An 18,898-nucleotide genomic window follows, 5' to 3' on the forward strand; every position below is an offset into this window, starting at 1 on the left:
ACAGAGCAAGTAAAGTAGACCTACAGAACAAGGGTAGACCTACACTACAAGAGTAAACCTACACTTTAAGAGTAGACCTGCACTACAGAGTAAGTAGAGTAGACCTACAGAACAAGGGTAGACCTACAGACCAAGTAAAGTAGACCTACACTTCAAGGGTAGACCTACAGAGCAAGTAAAGTAGACCTACACTTCAAGAGTAGACCTGCAAAATAAGGGCAGACCTACACTTCAAGGGCAGACCTACACTTCAAGGGCAGACCTACACTACAAGACTAGACCTACACTTCAAGAGTAGACCTACACTACAAGGCTAGACCTACAGAACAAGGGTAGACCTACAGAGCAAGTAAAGTACATCTGCACTACAAGGGCAGGCTTACACTACAAGAGTAGACCTACACTACAGGTAAACCACATTCAACTACAGGTAAACCACATTCAACTACAGGTAAACCACATTCAACTACAGGTAAACCACATTCAACTACAGGTAAACCACATTCAACTACAGGTAAACCACATTCAACTACAGGTAAACCACATTCAACCAAGGTGATGACCTCGGTACCAAATACACCTACTCATAACAAAGTAGTATCGCACCAGGACTTTAAAGAACTCACATTGTCGCCACAAGCAGAAGAACAACCAAACTTGGACTCATATTTTGACTGTAATAGTATCTCCAAAAAGCGAGGATTACAACAGCTTCTGAAACCATATCCAATACCCAAAACGCTATTGCCCTTGCCACCAACATCCATATCCTCCTTATCCTCCTTGCCACAACCCAAAACACCTATATTCAAGTCAGGCTCAATCTCAGGTACATCTTATGCATATCCATTAAGCTCCCCCTCTCCAACATCTACAACTTTTGCCACAAGTCTTTCCAGCAATATCAAATCTCAAGACACGTTTAACTTAAACCCAACAAAGTTTGATTTCATCTTTGATGTACGGCCATTTAACTTGTATTCAAAGAGCAGAATACAAACTTCGGTTAACCTAAGTTTGCCTACAACGCTATTGAAGCGTAACTCTATGAACTTGAGCGAGTTGATTATCAATATGGTGGAAATGGACTCAAGCTCAAAGCAAATCATACTAGATCAGCTCAAGGAGGGCCAATTGGAAAGAAGCTTGCAAATCCTCATTTATGACCAAACTTCTACAAATGAGGCTATCACTTTTGCCTTGTATCAAACTGTAGCCAAGTTTGAAAAGTATCATGATAAATTTGACATTTATTACTTGAATGGCGGGTTTGCAAAGACATTACTGGATAATGCCAACATAGTAGAGCATATAACTATAAACCCAAACGCTGCTGCTAACACCAATAATAAAAATAGCCCAGATGAACAAAAGAGAACAAAGTGTTTATCGGGGTTCACTTTACCTTCTGCAACTAATTTCAAAACCAAATTTGTTCACTCTATCAAAAAGAATAATGACTACTCAGAACTAAATATCAGTACCAATAACAACAATGGCAATGGCAATGGCAACCACGATAACAGCTATTTCAACGGCCAGGCTGCAAGTAATGAGCATACAATGGAAGGGAAGAAGGAGGTTGGCCCCTCATATCAATACAAAATAGCCCCTATTTCAAAAGACGTATCCTTGTGTAAATGGCTACATTTCATGAAAACGTGTACAAATGAAGATATTGTTAGGCAGCTACATCAAAAATTTAACAGGGTTGAAGAAATTGAAAAAAGACGATTAAATAAAATGTGCTCAAAGTCTAAAGATTCAGATACAACGACAAACACCAATTCTTCTAACCAGGAGACAACAATTGCATCACCATGTTGTCAACAATGTACACTAATTGATTTTAAACTACCTCAGGGAATCGAATTTGGCTACAAGAATAGATATAATAACGTATGGCCATATGAACATTCTCGAGTAAAACTAGATCACGGCCATTTTCGGAGTCCTGGTGATGATTACTTTAATGGCAATTACATTGCTATCAACACAATAGTTGATGGTGACTGTACATATATTGCAACACAAAACCCTCTCTCGTCAACAATTGATGACTTTTGGGCACTTGTTCAGCAAGAAAATGTTCAAATTATAATTAATCTAGATCCAAAACCAGTATTATACTTTAACCACCCGCAAGTTCGATCTATTGAGACTATAGGCACACCTTTTTCTGACTTTAAATTACGCAAAATTAACAATTCAATCTATCATTTTCATTACCTTGGATGGCCCGATTTCGGTGTGCCTCAATATTTTCAATCATTAATTGAATTGATAGAATTGAAAAACAAAATGGCCGAATCTCAGCATCTTTCGAAAAAAGTGATTGTTCATTGTTCTGCAGGGTGTGGAAGAACAGGGGTGTTTATAACTATAGATGCATTGATTCAAGGATACTCGAGAAACCCTCAACGAATGGATACACTGGAGGTGGATTTGGTATATAAATTAGTTCAACATCAACGACGCCAACGAATTTCAATGGTTCAGACTTTGGACCAGTTTATAGTATGTTATGAAGTTTTTGCTACTTATTTGGAATTGAAACAACAACAAGAACAACAACACCAAGAGAAAGAAAAAGAAGGAAAGGAAGAAAAAAAAGGAAATGAAGGAAATGAAGCACAACCCTCTTCATCCATGGAGTTGAACTTGAACCCTGATTCGGGAAACTCATCGCAATGTTTAAAAATGGCAAATATTTTAGAAATTATAAACAACAATATGGAGGAGTTTACCAGGCGATCTACAAGCTCCCCTAATAACAATAATAACTTTATAGGTTCTTCGGGACAACCAGTTAGAAGCCCGATTGTTAGGGAAAGCTCCGTTTCTACACCATCTTGCACCACGGCTACCGCTGCAGCTGCCGTTGAGCGCGGTGATTATTTCCAATTTCAAAATACATCCATGTCGGTGAGTTCGAGATAATGAAAAGAAAGAAAAAGAGATAGAGATAGAATGTTCTATAGAGAGGTGTATCCAAAAAAAGAAAAAAACAATTCAAAAAAACTGCATGTAAATTGAATCTTTCCCTAATAAGACTAAGATTTATGATGAGTCTTGCTTTTATTAAAGATGAAATTGTATTGTTTGTGTGTCTTGATCAGTAAATGTAAATGTGAATTGACTTGTTTCTTCATTTACAAGCGAATTGACATAATCCCCCTCCCTCCCCCCTTTGGACTTTCCACCTACACCCTATTTTTTGAAATGATTTTGACAATCCATAAGAAACTTTATGGGAACTCCGAAAACGGGATTTATTGAATGAGTATATTGACCAATCTCGTCATCGTCATCGTCATCGTCATTATCATTATCACCTCTGTTGCATTCAAATCTAAATGCCAACTTCTCAAACTCGTCGCTCTCCTTTAACAAATATTCATGCTCAAATAAACTTAATCCACATAGACTATAATTTGTATGATAAAAATCGGCATTTGTACCTGGTTTATCTCTAAATCCACCTTTACCATCTTCAACCTGGGCAACTCTTAACAAATAGTTCATCATTGCTTCTTTATCAAAAACATCACGAGCGGCAGCGACAGCAACGCCATTCTTTGAATCTTTCTGTAATATATCAATCATTGGAAATAAAGCACCAATCCAAAAACAATAGCATGCATCTACCAATTTATTGCTTCTCCCGTTAAATCCACCTTCTATAGTTTGGCGATGTACACACCAATGGACAAATTTGTCAAATTCAATCTTTCTTTTGATTTCGTCACCACTGGTATTAAGCAACATCAATGAGGCCATAGCACAAAATGTGTATCCACCATGGGCTTCGGTATACGGGGTACCACCAAAGCCACCTTCATATGTTTGACACAGTAGAATCCATTCTTCGACACCTTCGATGAGCTCATCTGTCAAAATATTCAATAAAGATGCTATTACAAGAACACAATATGTTGATCTTGTATCGAATTCTCCATTTTCATGCATTATAAATGAAAACCCATTCAATTGTCGAGTTTTTAAACTTAAAAGCCAAGAGTATATTCCATCTTTGATTTCTTCGAGTAGTTTATAATTCTTAGTAAGCACTAGTGTCAATATAGCAGCATACGATGAAGCCACATGACCTATTTGATTAGCACCACCAGCTATACCACCATTCCCGTTATCAACTATACATCTTTGTATTTTGTCATTCACCAAATCAAGAATCTCATCAGTGATGGAAAATTTTTTGGTCTTTTGTTTGATAACACAATTAGAATTTAGTAGCCAATACATCATCCATGGATGATTTGCATCCAATGACTTGTAAGCTGCCATCATGGGACTAGTTAGTTTTTTAATCACGTATTTCAAATGATCCATTCTGCGGAAACTCAATGAAGGCACCATTGAGTACGTTTCCAAAATTTCCTCTGTTGTTCCCTTTTGGGTCTCTGTAGTTAGCGAAGTATAAGGCGAGAAAGAGATGACATTCTCGTTGTAAGCCATATTCCAAGATGAGACTTGCATTATATCTATATCTTGATTTTCCAACTCACTATTGCTATTATCGAGTTCTTGTTCAATAATAGTTCGTTTTCGACCGAGAAGAGTTAATAAATACTCAATCTGAGATTTCGTCCTCCTCTTGTATTTCATACTAAGCGCGAAAACAGGCACGTTTGTATAGAAACTTGGCTTGTTTTTAAAGAATAGAGAGGTTTTGAAAATATAAAAACTGTTGAAGTGGGTTTGGTTTCATTGGTTTATACTGAATATGGCAACGACAATCGAGTGAAGCTCCTCTATCGAGCAGAGTGAAGCTCCTCTATCGAGCAGAGTGAAGCTCCTCTATCGAGCAGAGTGAAGCTCCTCTATCGAGCAGAGCGAGATAGTGGAGCACACTAGTTCTGCAACACCTCGTCTTTTAAACACTAGCTCTGAAACATCCCGTCTTTTAAGTGCTGCTCCACTATCTCGCTTCGCTCGATAGTGATAGTGTCGATGGTGGAGTTTTTTTCCCACACAAGTGAATAGGCAGACTAACGCGCCATTTACAACCACCATTATCTTTTTTCTTCTGAAAGGTAATGGTGCAATCTTGTATACTACTTGGTGCAATATACTACTTGGTGCAATATACTACTTGGTGCAATCTTGTATACTACTTGGTGCCATTTTTGATACTACTTCACCATGGCCCCAACCTCTGTTAAGATGCATTGAAATAGCTGACACGTTCACCATTTTCGCCAGCAAGTCTGGCAAAAGCGAGCAACACTCTGCCACTCGCACCATTTTCTCACACACCATTCTCTCACCTACCAGTCTCTCACCTACCATACTCTTACGCACCAGTCTCTCACCTACCATTTCTCGCTTCGCTCGATAGTGGATCTCACTAACTCTCAGCAACGCCCCATGTTTCAAGTGCTACTCCACTATCTCGCTCCGCTCGATAGTGTTCGCACCATTCCCTCACTAGCTCTTCAGCCCATACCAATTTTTTAATGGTGGATCATGCTTTTCTAATCCCACACTTTCAACACACACGCAAAAAAAAATAGTGAGCATTGAATTAAAGGTTGGTTATATCCTTTGCAGTTTTTATATCACCACCACCACCATTACCAATGCCTTGGAGTAGCCGCTTAAGAGCAATATTTGGAGACCGCAACCGTCACCGGTTGGGTACAAACGATAACAGCAATAACAACACTAATGAGTTTCCTGGCTCATTCCCAGGAAGAGAAGAAGACGAAGAGGAAGAAGGTATAGAGCAAGTTTCTAGGAACTCCACCAACTCACATGCTTTCAGAGAATCTATGCACAAGATTGGTGGATGGGTGACTTATCTTCTCATCCAACCTATAATCATCATAGTTTTAATACTATTTCGACTACTTTCGAAATTAATCAGCATAATCTACCTTGACCCATCAAAGTTGAACCGCGATGAACTAACGGATCCAATAGATAAAGTTTGTAAATTTGTTCGAAACTTGGAGGATAATATCCCGCCACTGATAAACAGTTTCCATCACAACCAACTTCCTCCGTTTTTTGAAGGAAGCTATACACAGGCATTATACATGGCGACTCAGCGTGGTAAATTCTTATTCATCTACTTGACAAATTCCCACAATGAAAGCGCTTCATTCATCTTTAATGAGATTGTGATAAACCCCGAGTTTATCAGGATATTTACCCTGCTGAATAACAATGTGATTATATGGGGTGGTGATTTGACAAACCCGGAAGCTTATCAATTAGCTAATAGTTTGAATGTAACTAAGTTCCCCTTTTTAGGTTTGCTTTGTTTAACTAGAATTACAAAGATGACTCCCGAGGGGCCTCAAAAGGAGCCATCAAAGATGTCCTTAGTAGCCAAGTTACAAGGTGGTGGAAATATCACCAGTTCAATGCATAATGGAGCTGACTTGATTAAAAGCAAATTCGTTAGCAAAATCAACAAGTATGAACCTGAATTGATACTCATACGCCGAGAATTAAAAGACAAGTTTATGACAGAGGTCTTGAAAAAACAACAAGAGTACAACTACCTACAATCCTTACAAAAGGATATGTTGAAAAAGGCTGAAAAGCTAAACGAAGCAAAAACAAAGGAATACTTGGAATATAGAGCGCCAGATTTCCTCAATTTGACTGTACAGGCCCCTGACACTGCTAAAATTGCATTAAAGTTCCCCAATTCTACACGACAAACCGTATACTTCCCAAAAACTATGAAGGTTGAAGATATATACATTTATGTTGAACTATACAAACAAAAAATGTTGAATGGCAAGCTGAGAAGCCGATTGTCGACAGCAGAAGCAGAATCCAAGTTCAGCAATTTTCAGATGAAGTTCAATTTCAAATTACTGTCTCCATTACCACCAAGAACTGATCTTTCCACAAAACGCTCCGATTTAATTGAAAATATCGACTTGATCTATCCCAACGGTTTATTATTAATTGAAGATGAATAAAAACAAGAACAAAAAAAGAACAAATATATCAAAAAAGAATATACCTTTGTTTTATTTGCCGACATAATCGACACTATCAACACTATCGAGACTATCGAGCAGAGCGAGATAGTGGAGAAACACTAGCTGCCACCGTCACTATTGTCACTATCGACACTGTCTCGCTCTGCTCGCTCTGCTTGACAGTATATTCTCTAGTGGAGAACGCTAGCTGCCACCGTCACTATTGTCACTATCGACCCTATCTCGCTCTGCTCGACAGTCTAGTCTCTAGTGAAGAACACTAGCTGCCACCATCACTATCGACACTATCAACACTATCTCGCTCTGCTCGCTCTGCTTGACAGTATATTCTCTAGTGGAGAACGCTAGCTGCCACCGTCACTATTGTCACTATCGACCCTATCTCGCTCTGCTTGCTCTGCTCGACAGTCTAGTCTCTAGTGAAGAACACTAGCTGCAACCGTCACTATCGACATAATCGACACTATCTCGCTCTGCTCGATAGTGTCTGCTTGATAGTGGATCAACACTAGCTGCCACCGTCACTATCGACACTATCTCGCTCTGCTCGATAGTGTTTTATTTGCCGATTTTATTTTTTTTACTTTTACTCTTCTTCTCCTTCTTCTTTAATCCAACAAATCCAATTTTAATGACTTGAATATAATCTTGCCAAAATTGATTCAATTGTTCAGTTTCTACTACTGTTGATATTTTCACTTTTTTCCCACCCTCTCCATCTCTATTATTGGAACTGTTCATACTCACACGAATCAATATAGGATATTTTTGTTCGTTTCTTGGTAACAGCTTGTCCATATCAATGACATTTGTTGGAAAATCAGTTGACAATGATTCTCCATGTGGTTTTTCGGTAGATAACCGTTTCTGAGTAAGGTATACAGATGATTTGCCCTGATTCTTCAAGACAAGATCCTTGAGTTGGCTCAAAAACTGGGAATTGTCTAACCGCGTCATATCTCAACACCTATTGCACAAATCTCTCTAGCTAAAAGCCAAAATTTCTCTCTAGCTAATAGCCCAATGATGAATTTTTCAGTGCATTTTTCACTTTTATTTTTTTTTTTCTCTCTTTTCTTTCACGCCATAAAAAGATCTTGCTCAAGTTACAAAGGATCAGAATCACTGGGAAGGTGAAGAAAGCTGCTTATCAATGGGGGGGGAAGCTTATGTCGAAGCGGTATAAGATAGCATCACTAGGTAATAGCTGCTGGCTCTCAACATGAGTTAGAATAGAGCTCCTGACCCAGCCATCTCATCTGCAACTACAATTGCAAACTGCAAAAAGAGTAAGCTGTTGTGCGCTACCACATGATTCGGATATGTGGAAGCTTTATCTCACACTTGGTATTTCGGGACTTCGGATCGACGGCTCGGCATTTCGGGTACTGAAAAATTTCTTAAAAGCGACGAAATTAAAGAAGAAGGAAATAAAGATCAACTAAAATGGGAGACGAGTTGAAAGATATTAGAAAGAAGAGAAAAGTAGTAAGTAGGAAAAAAGATACTAAAAAAGAAGACAAGAGTAGTAGAGAAAGCAGTAAACTTTCCCATCTACTTTGGTTATTGTCTAAATATCATCGACTAGCCACCAAACCTTTTCCTCTTGTGTAGCTACACACAAACACACACCCTCCCCTTACTCCCGCTTGCTCCCTGCATCTTTGAAAGGTGGACATTTTTGTTGGTGAATTTGACTAAAAGAGTCCCCTTTTTAGTCCCCTTTTTTCTAGTGCGAAAAGTAACGAGCTAAAACGTTTAGAGGGGAACAAAGGTAATCGAGATAGAGGGGAACAAAGGTAATTGAGATAGACGGGAACAAGGGTAATTGAGATAGACGAGAATAAGGGTAATTGAGATTGAGTAAATAAGGTTATTGAGATTGAGTAAATAAGGTTTTTGAGACAGAGTAAAGGTTATTGAGACAGAGTAAAGGTTATTGAGACAGAGTAAAGGTTATTGAGACAGAGTAAAGGTTATTGAGGTAAATGGAGTAGAGATAACAATGCTGGTGAGTTTGCTTTTACAATCCATGAAATTTGGAGACAATGCCCATAAGAAATCATCGTCACATCTTCCCCAAAGATTATTAGCTTTATTTGTTTCCATATTGATAGCCTTAGCGTCAGGGACTCCCTATCTCTATGGTGTTTATTCTCCACAACTAGTGAAAAGGATTGGTCTTACTACATCTGATTCGGCTACTATTTCATTGGCAACCAATTTGGGCTCAAGTGTAGGTGGCTTGCCGGGCGGACTCTTGATTGATCATTTTGGACCGCAATTCAGTATATTTGTAGGGTCAATATGTATATTTGTTGGTTATTTCTCAGTGTTCAAGATTTACCAACATCGGTTCAATCATTTGTCGGTTATTTGCATAGCTATGGTTTTTGCTGGCTTTGGGTCAATCACAAGTTATTTCGCAACTTTAAAAGCCGCCCAGGCCAATTTTACCAAACATAAAGGTGTTGCCGGTGCTTTCCCAGTGAGTTGTTATGGATTTGCCGCAACTATTTTTTCAATAATATCTGCTACTTACTTCAATGACAATGCTGGTGGACTATTGGAATTCTTGGCCTTTTTCTGTGGTGCTGTTACCTTTTTTGGATCGTTTTTTATTCATATTTATGTTAATGATGAAGATGATGATGATGATGTGGAGGAGGCATTGGCCTCGTTGCCACTGGTTAATAATTACCAGCAAGTTTTACAGGGACCTTCTCAAAGAACACCCCAACTACCACCGCCACCGCCATCATCAGCATCGGCATCGGCATCAATAATCGAGGAACAAACATCATTGTTAGCCGATATTCAACCGCCCGCACAATCAATGACAAAGACAGATTCATTGACTGGGTCTTTAGCCGTTTGGGGGATTGGAGAAAGAACCCCAAGATCTTCAATAAGCTTACAAGAGTCAGAAGCAAGTAGCATTGTTCAGAATCTAAGAAATGGCGAACCCAACAAGATCAAACTGAAAGCAAAATTGCAAAACCCCTATCATACAATAAAGGAACGTCTCACACATAAAATATTTTTGATTCACTATTTTATTGTTTCAGTGGCCTCTGGAATTGGACAAATGTACATTTTTAGTGTTGGATTTATTGTTACAGCACAATATTACTACAACAAAAAGAATAATGATGAAGCTCACGTAGGTGGTCATCTACAACCACGAGTTTCCATGACGTCACATGATCCTGAAGCAGCATCGCTTCAAGCTCTTCAAGTATCTATCATATCCATAGCATCATTTCTGGGTCGTCTATTAGCCGGGTTTCTTAGCGACTTTATCCATAAGAAATGGCACGTTCAAAGGCTTTGGATTGTTTTATTCACATTGGTTTTATTAGCCGTGAGTCTATACCTTACCATAATTAATGTTTCTTCATTCGAATTAACTTCAGTAGTCTCGGCTATGATTGGAGGTAGCTATGGCCTTATTTTTGGAACATACCCTGCAATAATTGCAGATTCGTTTGGTACAATGACTTTTTCAACCAATTGGGGTTTAGTTTGCACTGGACCTCTATTCATTCTTTACATTTTGAACAAATACTTTGGATGGATCTATGATTCGAATACTGATAAGGACACGGGAACGTGTTTTCTTGGGAATCGATGCTATATGGGTGCATTTGAACTTAGTTTGGGGTTGTGTATTGTTTGCTTTTTCGTTACGCTTTTGTTGCTTTACATGCTGAGGCGAAAGTAGATTTGAATTAGATGCGACACTATCGACACTATCGACACTATCGAGCAGAGCGAGATAGTGGAGCAACACTTTGTAGCTGCCACCGACTAGCGTGTGTAAAATATATTCTTTTCAGCTATTTCTGCTTCTATATTCTTGGTATAAAAACGGTTGCAAATTGAGACACAAAATTGAAATTAGATAAAAATGAGGATGTAAGGGCAACAGTACAAATACGCCCAATTTGTAAACCAGCAAGTCTAAACTTGCAAAGTTTTTAAAATCAGTGCACGAAGATGTTGTTATTGAGATTTGAATGCAGGGTCTGAATTAGCACTTGTAAGTAAGAGCAGTAATTTAAACTGCAACTCTTGAAAACATTATAGTTATTCTACCAAAATGGGAAATGATGCTTTATAGGAGGGCGCAATTGGACTCAAACTTCTAGACATGCGGTTCAAAGAGAAAGAAAAAGCTTTTCCCAAAATGGAGATTGTGCGGCGTTAAACAAATTTCTTTTTCAAAGATTATCTTAGTTAAAGTTATTAAGGCAATTAGGATCTGGCTTTAATTTAAGAATTAGTATTCACAATTAACATATACTTTTGATTGACCATATTTTGATTGACCATATTCTGATTCACCATATTCTGATTCACCACATTCTGATTGACCATATTCTGATTGACCATACTTTTCATTATTGAAGGGTTACCAATAGCACAATAACCAAAGAACTCTTTTGTTTTGTGTTGAAATATGTCAAGATGGGAAAAAGTGCTTGTTTTTTCACGTGTAGCAAAATGAAGAATGAAATTTTTTTCTTTTGTATGATGTAATGGAAAAGCAATTATGAAACATCCATCGCAAGATTCTGCAAGATCTGACACGTTTTACTTTTTTCTAGTAGGTACTCTTTGCAAGTAAAGTACTAAAGGATGTACAAGTCACAAGAAACGCTGAATGGTTTTAATAAATTGTCACAAGAGAATGCTGTTCAGCAACCTCTAGATCAAGAAAACGCCAATCTGCCGGAAAAAACTGTTCCACAAGAGAATGCTGTTCCACAAGAGAATGCTGTTTTGCAAGAAAAGTCTGTTCCACAAGAGCATGCTGTTCCACAAGAGAACTGTATCCGACCATTCTCAGAGGGAGAGAAAAAGCAAACAATAAGCGAGGAACCCAAACCGATTAAAGAGATGCGTTTTCATCGCCAAGAAGAAACCCAATTTAAAAAATCGGACCACCTGCTATTACATCGCAAAAAGTCGAATGAATCGATTTCATCTTCCTCGTCAAGTTCAACTGGGAATAGCGATATATCAGAAATGTCTTTGACAAGTGGATATCATAGAGAACATAATGAATGTACAGAATTTTGTATAGAATTTTTCACCTGTTTTGGAGTTGTTAACTGCTATCCAAAAGATGGCGCTGGATGTCTAACCACCGTTGCTACGTTTATTGGAAATTTAATATTTTCCTGCTGTAAGTGTTAGCTCATTGTGGAAAAATATCAATCAAGAGAAAAATCAAAAACGGTTATTGATTAGCTAATAAATAACCGTTAATGATTAGCTAATATATAACGGTTATTTAAAGTTAATGAATAACGGTTATTTATAGCTAATGGATAACGGTTATTTATAGCTAATACAGAATAGATTATAGTAACTAGTCAATAACTAGCTGCTACAGACGAGTCAATGCTCCACTATCGAGCAGAGCGAGATAGTGTCATTAGTCAGTGCTGCTCCCCTATCGAGCGAAGCTAAATAGTGTCATTAGTCAGTGCTGCTCCCCTATCGAGCGAAGCGAGATAGTGTCATTAGTCAGTGCTGCTCCCCTATCGAGCGAAGCGAAATAGTGTCATTAGTCAGTGCTGCTCCACTATCTCGCTTTGCTTGATAGTGTCATTAGTCAGTGCTGCTCCACTATCTCGCTTTGCTCGATAGTGTCGCCTTTAAAGGAGTTTGGTTCCCCTCAGTTGAGAAAATGTTTTGTTGTCAAGGCAATAGGTTGTTTTTAGAATATGCAATACTGTTTTACTATTGTGATAAGATTATACTATACCAAAAGCAACGAATAAGAAGTTGTAAAGATAAACTTGAGATGCAGTATAAGAAACAATTAGATGCAGTATAAGAAGAATTAGATGCAGTATAAGAAAGAATTTAGATACAGCCTAAGCAAAGCTTGAGGGGTATATCTCAAGAGGGAATTAAGAGATAGAACATTATACGGCATAACATACAGCATAAGATATAGAATAACGATACCTTATCAAGCCAACAGATCCCCAATAGATCCCCAATAGATTACCCCTAAATCAATCCTAAATCAATTTCAAGGTATGTACATACATGTATGTATATATCAAACCCGCGTGTATACATTAATTTCTTATCAATTTGGCTGCCACATTTTTTTTTGCAACCAAATTTGAATTTGGGGGGTTTTCTCATAGAAAAAAAAGGATGTCATTTTTTTCCCAACCAGAAAGTTTTACAACCAAATTGTTAAACGTTACTTGTTTTTGGATGACATATTTTTTTACAACCAAATTGTTAAACGTTACTTGTTCTTTTTGTTTTTGGTGCTAAGGAGTATAAGAATATGAGGAGATCGCGTCCTATATCCAAGAGGGCAGCTACTATGTCCAATGTATATGCATCAGACGCCATAGAACCGAGTGACAAGGCTGGTAAGGATGAGAGAAAGTCTCTGGCTGCGGAAACAGAAAAGAGTAACAACCCTTATAAACTAACTAGATCAAACTCGGTGCATGTTTTTATGGAGTATGGCAGCGGTGGTGCAAAAGATGAAAATGAAGGGAATGACAAAGAAAGAGAAGAAGGAGTTACACCTCCTCCGTTGGACTATTCTCGTCAACGAAATACGTCTCGTGCTCAAGGTGGAAACGACCGGCAAAATCTGGCACAAGATGGAAACCATCGGCAAAATCTGGCACAAAACCTCCCTTCTTCAAAGAAAAGTTATGATGATGAGAGTTCTGCAAAAAGAGGCACTGGCATTATCAAAGAAAGACCATTGTCTAGGAGGTCAAACCGACTATCGTCTCGGGGTGATCAAGCCACCACCAATTCAAGAGACGAATTGGTACGCACTACATCTCATCCATCAATTGAGCGAATTAGTACTCCGCGAAGCTATAGACAATCGATCAAACAAATCATAATCCCAAGCACAATTGACAATGAAAACGTCCAAACTCCAGACTCGCGGGAGATGAAAGAAAACGCCTCAGAAAACTCCTTGAGTCCTGGTGCATTATTGCCATTTAACACTAATAATGATTTTGAACATGATCTCAAGTTTACCGACGAAGACTGCAAAACAGGTGGTAGTAGAAGAGATGCTACTGTAATTTTTAAAAAGAAGGAAACTTCTGGATCGGAAGGTACAGCTCGAAACTCTAACTATAACAAGGAGCCTGTTAAACCGGGAAAGATTATACGTATCAACAACAACAACAATGATAGCGACAATAATAATAACAACAACGACAACAACGACAACAACAACAACAACAACAACAACGACAACAACAACAACAACAACAACAACGACAACAACAATAAGATATTTAACAACTACAAAGATTCAACGGATTACAATATAATAGATGACGTACAAGGATGGGGAGATGCAACGACTGAAAAGATCACTACAGATCACTCTACTGAAGGAGAACAAGAAAAAATAGGTTATGACATTTATGATTCTGGTCATCGAACTCCATTAGAATACCATGATTATGGATCGTTCACTTCACCCACGCCTCGTAGAAAGTGCTTTGATTTGTGTTCGCGAAAATCATTCATTATTACTATTGTAACATTGATTATGGTGGTTGTTTTATTGCTAGGAAGTTCTGTACCCGTTATGTATATATTATCCAAGGGCACTCAAGAATCAGTTGACAAGTACTTCCAAGATCCAAAACATAAGTCGTTTTTGAACGAATTGTATCACAAGTATATTGTTCAAAAGAATGCAAAAGAATCGGTTTTTGGCGCACTGACAAACTCGGTAGAAGGATTGAGTGCAGAAACAAAAGGTGACACGGAAGTGGTTGAGTTGATGAGCGTTGTTTCAAATGTATTATTCAATGGTATTGCATACTCGCCGATGAATGCTATGGAACCGTTTTGTGGCTTTTCAAGACGAGATGCCATGCTTGATCTAGCCAAACTATCAACAGTAACAACAAAAATAAGAACTTATGGAATGCAATGTAAACAAGTTGAGCTAATTTTAGACGCAATTGACCATATGAATCTTAACATGACTGTGGCCATGGGGGTATGGATAGGTCCAAATAACACAGTTAACAAGCAGCAAATGGATATGATGAAAAAGGTAATTGCGGCGCATCCGGATCCTCTGAGAGTGATCAATTCGATATACATTGGCAATGAAGTGCTTTTCCGCGAGGATAAATCCAAGGAAGAATTGATTGCTTACATACGTGATGCCAAAAGCTTTTTGGAGCTAATGCATGTAAGTAATATACCAGTTGGAACATCAGAAATTGGGTCACTAATTGATCTGAAATTACTAGAAGCTTGTGACATTATTGGTGCCAACATCCATCCATTTTTTGGTGGTGTTTCGGTTGAAGAAGCTACAAGTTGGACTTTGCAATTTTTGGATTATCAAATCCAACCATATAATGAGAAATTTGCCACTCCAATTGTGATTACCGAAATTGGTTGGCCCAGCGGTGGCGGTCGTTATAAACAAGCAATTGCAAATGTTGACAATGTCAAATACTTTATTCGTGACTTTTTGTGCACTTTGAGGGAAACAGCAATTGATTATTATTTCTTTGAAGGGTTCGATGAGCCGTGGAAGGAGATATTTTGGGAAGCAAATCAAAAGTGGGAAACACAATGGGGAATTTTCAATAAAGATAGGCTGAATAAATTCCCACTACAGTATATGGGCTGTACATAAAGGGTAAATATGTTGTAGATTTCAAAAAATAATTGGATTATTAAAAGTTAAAAGGAACCTTTTTTGTTTTTTGTTTTTTGTTTCCATTTCTTTTTTTTTAATATTATTGTTTTGCTCTTGCAAAACAAGACAACTCTTTTTCCACTCTGACATCAAAAGTATCAGGAGAAGGATAAATGGTTGAAATAGTAAAAAGTGCGATATTTCAAAACACACCTTGATCCTTCAACTGTGGTTGATCCCAGCTCATTATCCATTAAGCGGCTATCACACAAAAGTATTTTCTTTTTTTTTTTCCGACTAAAGAGGAAAAGAGATGAGAAAAAAATGGAACCATCTGTATTTGGCATAAACTGATTATTTTTTCTTGGACCTACTTTTGTACTATTCACTGATGGAGGTACCAGATAACCAACGAATCCTAGATGAGCTATCTTTAGCCCACTATGGTATTGATATAGCGGAATTCATTTCAAGGAGACGTTGGCTTTACTATGAGGCAGAGACAGTGCTGTTGCTTCTACTTTGCTCGTGGTCTATAACAATTTTTGAATTTAGTGACTTGTTATTGGAATTATTATCCCACTATAAAACCCTATTACCATATATAGGAGCAATACTTTTTCCGTTCATTTTGACGATTGTATTAAAAGGCTTGATGATATTTGGTTTTATGGAGAAACGAAAATACAAACTAGTAATATGTTGGATCCTACTTTTAATATCATTCTTGATTCCTTTTGCTGTCAAACAATTAGCTTTCAATTCACCTATTAAAAATTATATTTTGCTTTCTGTTTCTTGTGTGCAAGCTACCGTGGATTTAGAAATATATCTGTTTATTGAACTATTAGTGACCAATAAGCGCAATTCTGAAAAGAAAGAGAATAGGGAATATGGATGGTTAGCTGTATTGTGCGGTTTTTCTTGTATTGCATCCCGCCTTCTCTATCTAAGGCAACCATTGATCAGCCCCATTTTAAATTTAGTCTTGTTAATCATATTACCTGTTTAATTTAAATGATATTTAAGGACACTTCAATTCAGTTACCAGAAAAAGTTTAAACAAATATTGTTAAAGAGGACTTTAAGAGCCTTTGACTTATTAATCGAGAGGGACACCTCCCGACTATTTAGTAAGTTGGGTACAAGTATTATTACTATGGCTTTATGGATTACCCGAGACTATTGAGACTAGCAGTTTATTGGCAATTTTTACCGCCAAACTTTAACGTCTACAGGATTGTATAAAGCACTAAAACACACTGGTTGGCAACTAGTACTTATTTCTGGTCACATCAATTCATTTCTCTACTAGTGGAGCTCTACTAGTGGAGCACCACACGGTTTTTTTTTTTGGTTTTTTTTTTAGGTTCTTTTCCCCTGCTCCTCGGTCTTAGGCTCATCACCACCCTCATTTAAATTTTCCTGCCGACTTCCTGTAGCTTGTAAATTGTACTCTGCGTTCCTCACATAACTTTCCCACATATTGGCCAACATCTCATTATCTAAATTATTCTTATTTGCTTGATGTATCATCTTATTCATATCAACAATAGATTCGTTCAAGTGTTCCTATAAAAAAATAAAATAAAGATTAGTACATAACCTGTTGAAGAAATAAGTTATTCGTATTGAAATCAAACATACCATATTATTGATAATTCTCGCTAAAAGCGTGTTATGGGTTTGTTCATGGGGATTCTGCATTGTAGTTTGAATTCAAGTTGATAAGATGAGAACATCTGTTGATACTATTTTTTTTTTCACCTTTGCGCGTTTTCAAGTGCGACACTTTGACACTAGCGAGCGAAGACACTGGCTCTCATCGACACTATCGAGCGAAGCGAGCTAGTGGAGCACACTGGCCGACACTACCTCTTATCGACACTATCGAGCGAAGCGAGCTAGTGGAGCACACTGGCCGACACTACCTCTTATCGACACTATCGAGCGAAGCGAGCTAGTGGAGCACACTGACCGACACTGCCTCTTATCGACACTACCTCTCATCGACACTACCTCTCGTCGACACTAGCTCTCATCTAGCTCCCATCGACACTAGCCACCGACACTGACTACTGAATCTCAATTAATGAAAGCGTTATTGAATCATCAAGTTTAAATGCTTTTCCCCCCACCTATATATTTAGATTTTCATAGATCTACTACAGATATCTACTAGGTTGAAAAGTATTACAATTGCATCGTGCTCTTTTTCAAAATGTCTATTTCTATTTTCTTTTTTTTTTCTTTTTTAAACAAAGTTTCTACTTATAAATGATTAACAACCGCCTCTATAATCTTCTTGACATCCTCGGAAGCCTCATCTGCAGTCTTTAAAACTTCGGCATGACTGGCGATTCCATCCTCTAAAGCTTTTGGATTTTTACTAAACGCACTAGGAGGTTTTTCTCCAACTGCGTCATTTGTAATTAGTGATAATGCAAGCACCTTCATCCCACAATGGCGAGCTACAATAACTTCAGGAACTGTTGACATCCCAACGGCATCACCCCCCAATGCTCTAATAGCCCTAACTTCTGCCCTACTTTCAAAAGTTGGCCCCGCGGCAAAAAAATAAGTGCCTTCATTAATTTTCCTAGTCAAGCCCAATTCTCTTTGTGCAGTTTCAACAAATAAACTTCTCAACGAGTGGTCATATGCATCTGAGAGTGGTAAAAAACGAGGTCCAAAGTTGTCTAAATTTGGACCGCGTAAAGGATGCCATCCTGCTAATCCTGGTAAATTTACATGATCTTCAATCAACATCAATTCACCGGCATTGTAGCTTGGATTTATACCACCCGCGGCATTGGTCACAATGACTATGGATATACCCAATTTACAAGCTACTCTAACAGGAAATGTGGTTTCTTGGAAACTGTATCCTTCGTAAAAGTGCAAACGTCCAACCATGCACATTACTGGCACCTTATTCGTGCCCATTAACCCAAAAACCAATTTCCCCGCATGTCCTTGAACCGTGGATATCTTAAAACCAGGTATATCCGAATATGGGATTTCAATTATTGTATTGGCATCCAAGGTACTAGCAATACCTCCTAATCCCGAACCACATATAATCATCACCCGCGAATCTTGAGAGGGCGTACCCTTGATTTTACTATTTACTATAGCCGTAGCATGTTCTAACTGTCGCGAGTACTCTTCTAAAGGGATACTTTCTGCCATTATTGGGCTTTGATATTTATCAACTTTATAGAGATGT

General features: G+C 38.0%; 9 protein-coding genes across 9 annotated transcripts; 5 read left to right on the plus strand and 4 right to left on the minus strand. All coding sequences in view use genetic code 12, as the record gives it.

Annotated features, from left to right (window-relative positions):
* Positions 1 to 558: 558 nt before the first annotated feature.
* On the plus strand, positions 559 to 2,940 carry PTP2 (tyrosine protein phosphatase; the record flags this gene model as incomplete). Its single annotated transcript, XM_049322735.1, has 1 exon — positions 559 to 2,940. One exon carries the CDS (start codon positions 559 to 561, stop codon positions 2,938 to 2,940), a length of 2,382 nt encoding a protein of 793 aa, XP_049181323.1.
* Positions 2,941 to 3,210: 270 nt separating this feature from the next.
* RAM1 (protein farnesyltransferase) lies at positions 3,211 to 4,626 on the minus strand (the record flags this gene model as incomplete). The annotated part of the gene is made up of 1 exon (XM_049322736.1): positions 3,211 to 4,626. One exon carries the CDS (start codon positions 4,624 to 4,626, stop codon positions 3,211 to 3,213), a length of 1,416 nt encoding a protein of 471 aa, XP_049181324.1.
* A 974-nt stretch (positions 4,627 to 5,600) lies between these two features.
* On the plus strand, positions 5,601 to 6,959 carry KGF56_001598 (uncharacterized protein; the record flags this gene model as incomplete). The annotated part of the gene is made up of 1 exon (XM_049322737.1): positions 5,601 to 6,959. One exon carries the CDS (start codon positions 5,601 to 5,603, stop codon positions 6,957 to 6,959), a length of 1,359 nt encoding a protein of 452 aa, XP_049181325.1.
* Positions 6,960 to 7,541: 582 nt separating this feature from the next.
* KGF56_001599 (RNA-binding signal recognition particle subunit) lies at positions 7,542 to 7,940 on the minus strand (the record flags this gene model as incomplete). Its single annotated transcript, XM_049322738.1, has 1 exon — positions 7,542 to 7,940. The coding sequence occupies one exon, from the start codon at positions 7,938 to 7,940 to the stop codon at positions 7,542 to 7,544; it is 399 nt and encodes a 132-aa protein (XP_049181326.1).
* Positions 7,941 to 9,015: 1,075 nt separating this feature from the next.
* On the plus strand, positions 9,016 to 10,707 carry KGF56_001600 (uncharacterized protein; the record flags this gene model as incomplete). The annotated part of the gene is made up of 1 exon (XM_049322741.1): positions 9,016 to 10,707. One exon carries the CDS (start codon positions 9,016 to 9,018, stop codon positions 10,705 to 10,707), a length of 1,692 nt encoding a protein of 563 aa, XP_049181327.1.
* A 917-nt stretch (positions 10,708 to 11,624) lies between these two features.
* Positions 11,625 to 12,185, plus strand: KGF56_001601 (uncharacterized protein; the record flags this gene model as incomplete). Its single annotated transcript, XM_049322742.1, has 1 exon — positions 11,625 to 12,185. The coding sequence occupies one exon, from the start codon at positions 11,625 to 11,627 to the stop codon at positions 12,183 to 12,185; it is 561 nt and encodes a 186-aa protein (XP_049181328.1).
* Positions 12,186 to 13,302: 1,117 nt separating this feature from the next.
* Positions 13,303 to 15,666, plus strand: KGF56_001602 (uncharacterized protein; the record flags this gene model as incomplete). Its single annotated transcript, XM_049322743.1, has 1 exon — positions 13,303 to 15,666. The coding sequence occupies one exon, from the start codon at positions 13,303 to 13,305 to the stop codon at positions 15,664 to 15,666; it is 2,364 nt and encodes a 787-aa protein (XP_049181329.1).
* Positions 15,667 to 17,034: 1,368 nt separating this feature from the next.
* DAD4 (Dad4p) lies at positions 17,035 to 17,376 on the minus strand (the record flags this gene model as incomplete). The annotated part of the gene is made up of 2 exons (XM_049322744.1): positions 17,035 to 17,241; positions 17,317 to 17,376. 2 exons carry the CDS (start codon positions 17,374 to 17,376, stop codon positions 17,035 to 17,037), a joined length of 267 nt encoding a protein of 88 aa, XP_049181330.1.
* Positions 17,377 to 17,940: 564 nt separating this feature from the next.
* Positions 17,941 to 18,861, minus strand: PNP1 (purine-nucleoside phosphorylase; the record flags this gene model as incomplete). Its single annotated transcript, XM_049322745.1, has 1 exon — positions 17,941 to 18,861. The coding sequence occupies one exon, from the start codon at positions 18,859 to 18,861 to the stop codon at positions 17,941 to 17,943; it is 921 nt and encodes a 306-aa protein (XP_049181331.1).
* Positions 18,862 to 18,898: the final 37 nt, after the last annotated feature.

This window comes from Candida oxycetoniae (genome assembly GCF_023343755.2).
Source record: "Candida oxycetoniae strain CBS 10844 chromosome Unknown scaffold1, whole genome shotgun sequence".
Taxonomy (NCBI): domain Eukaryota; kingdom Fungi; phylum Ascomycota; class Pichiomycetes; order Serinales; family Debaryomycetaceae; genus Lodderomyces; species Lodderomyces oxycetoniae.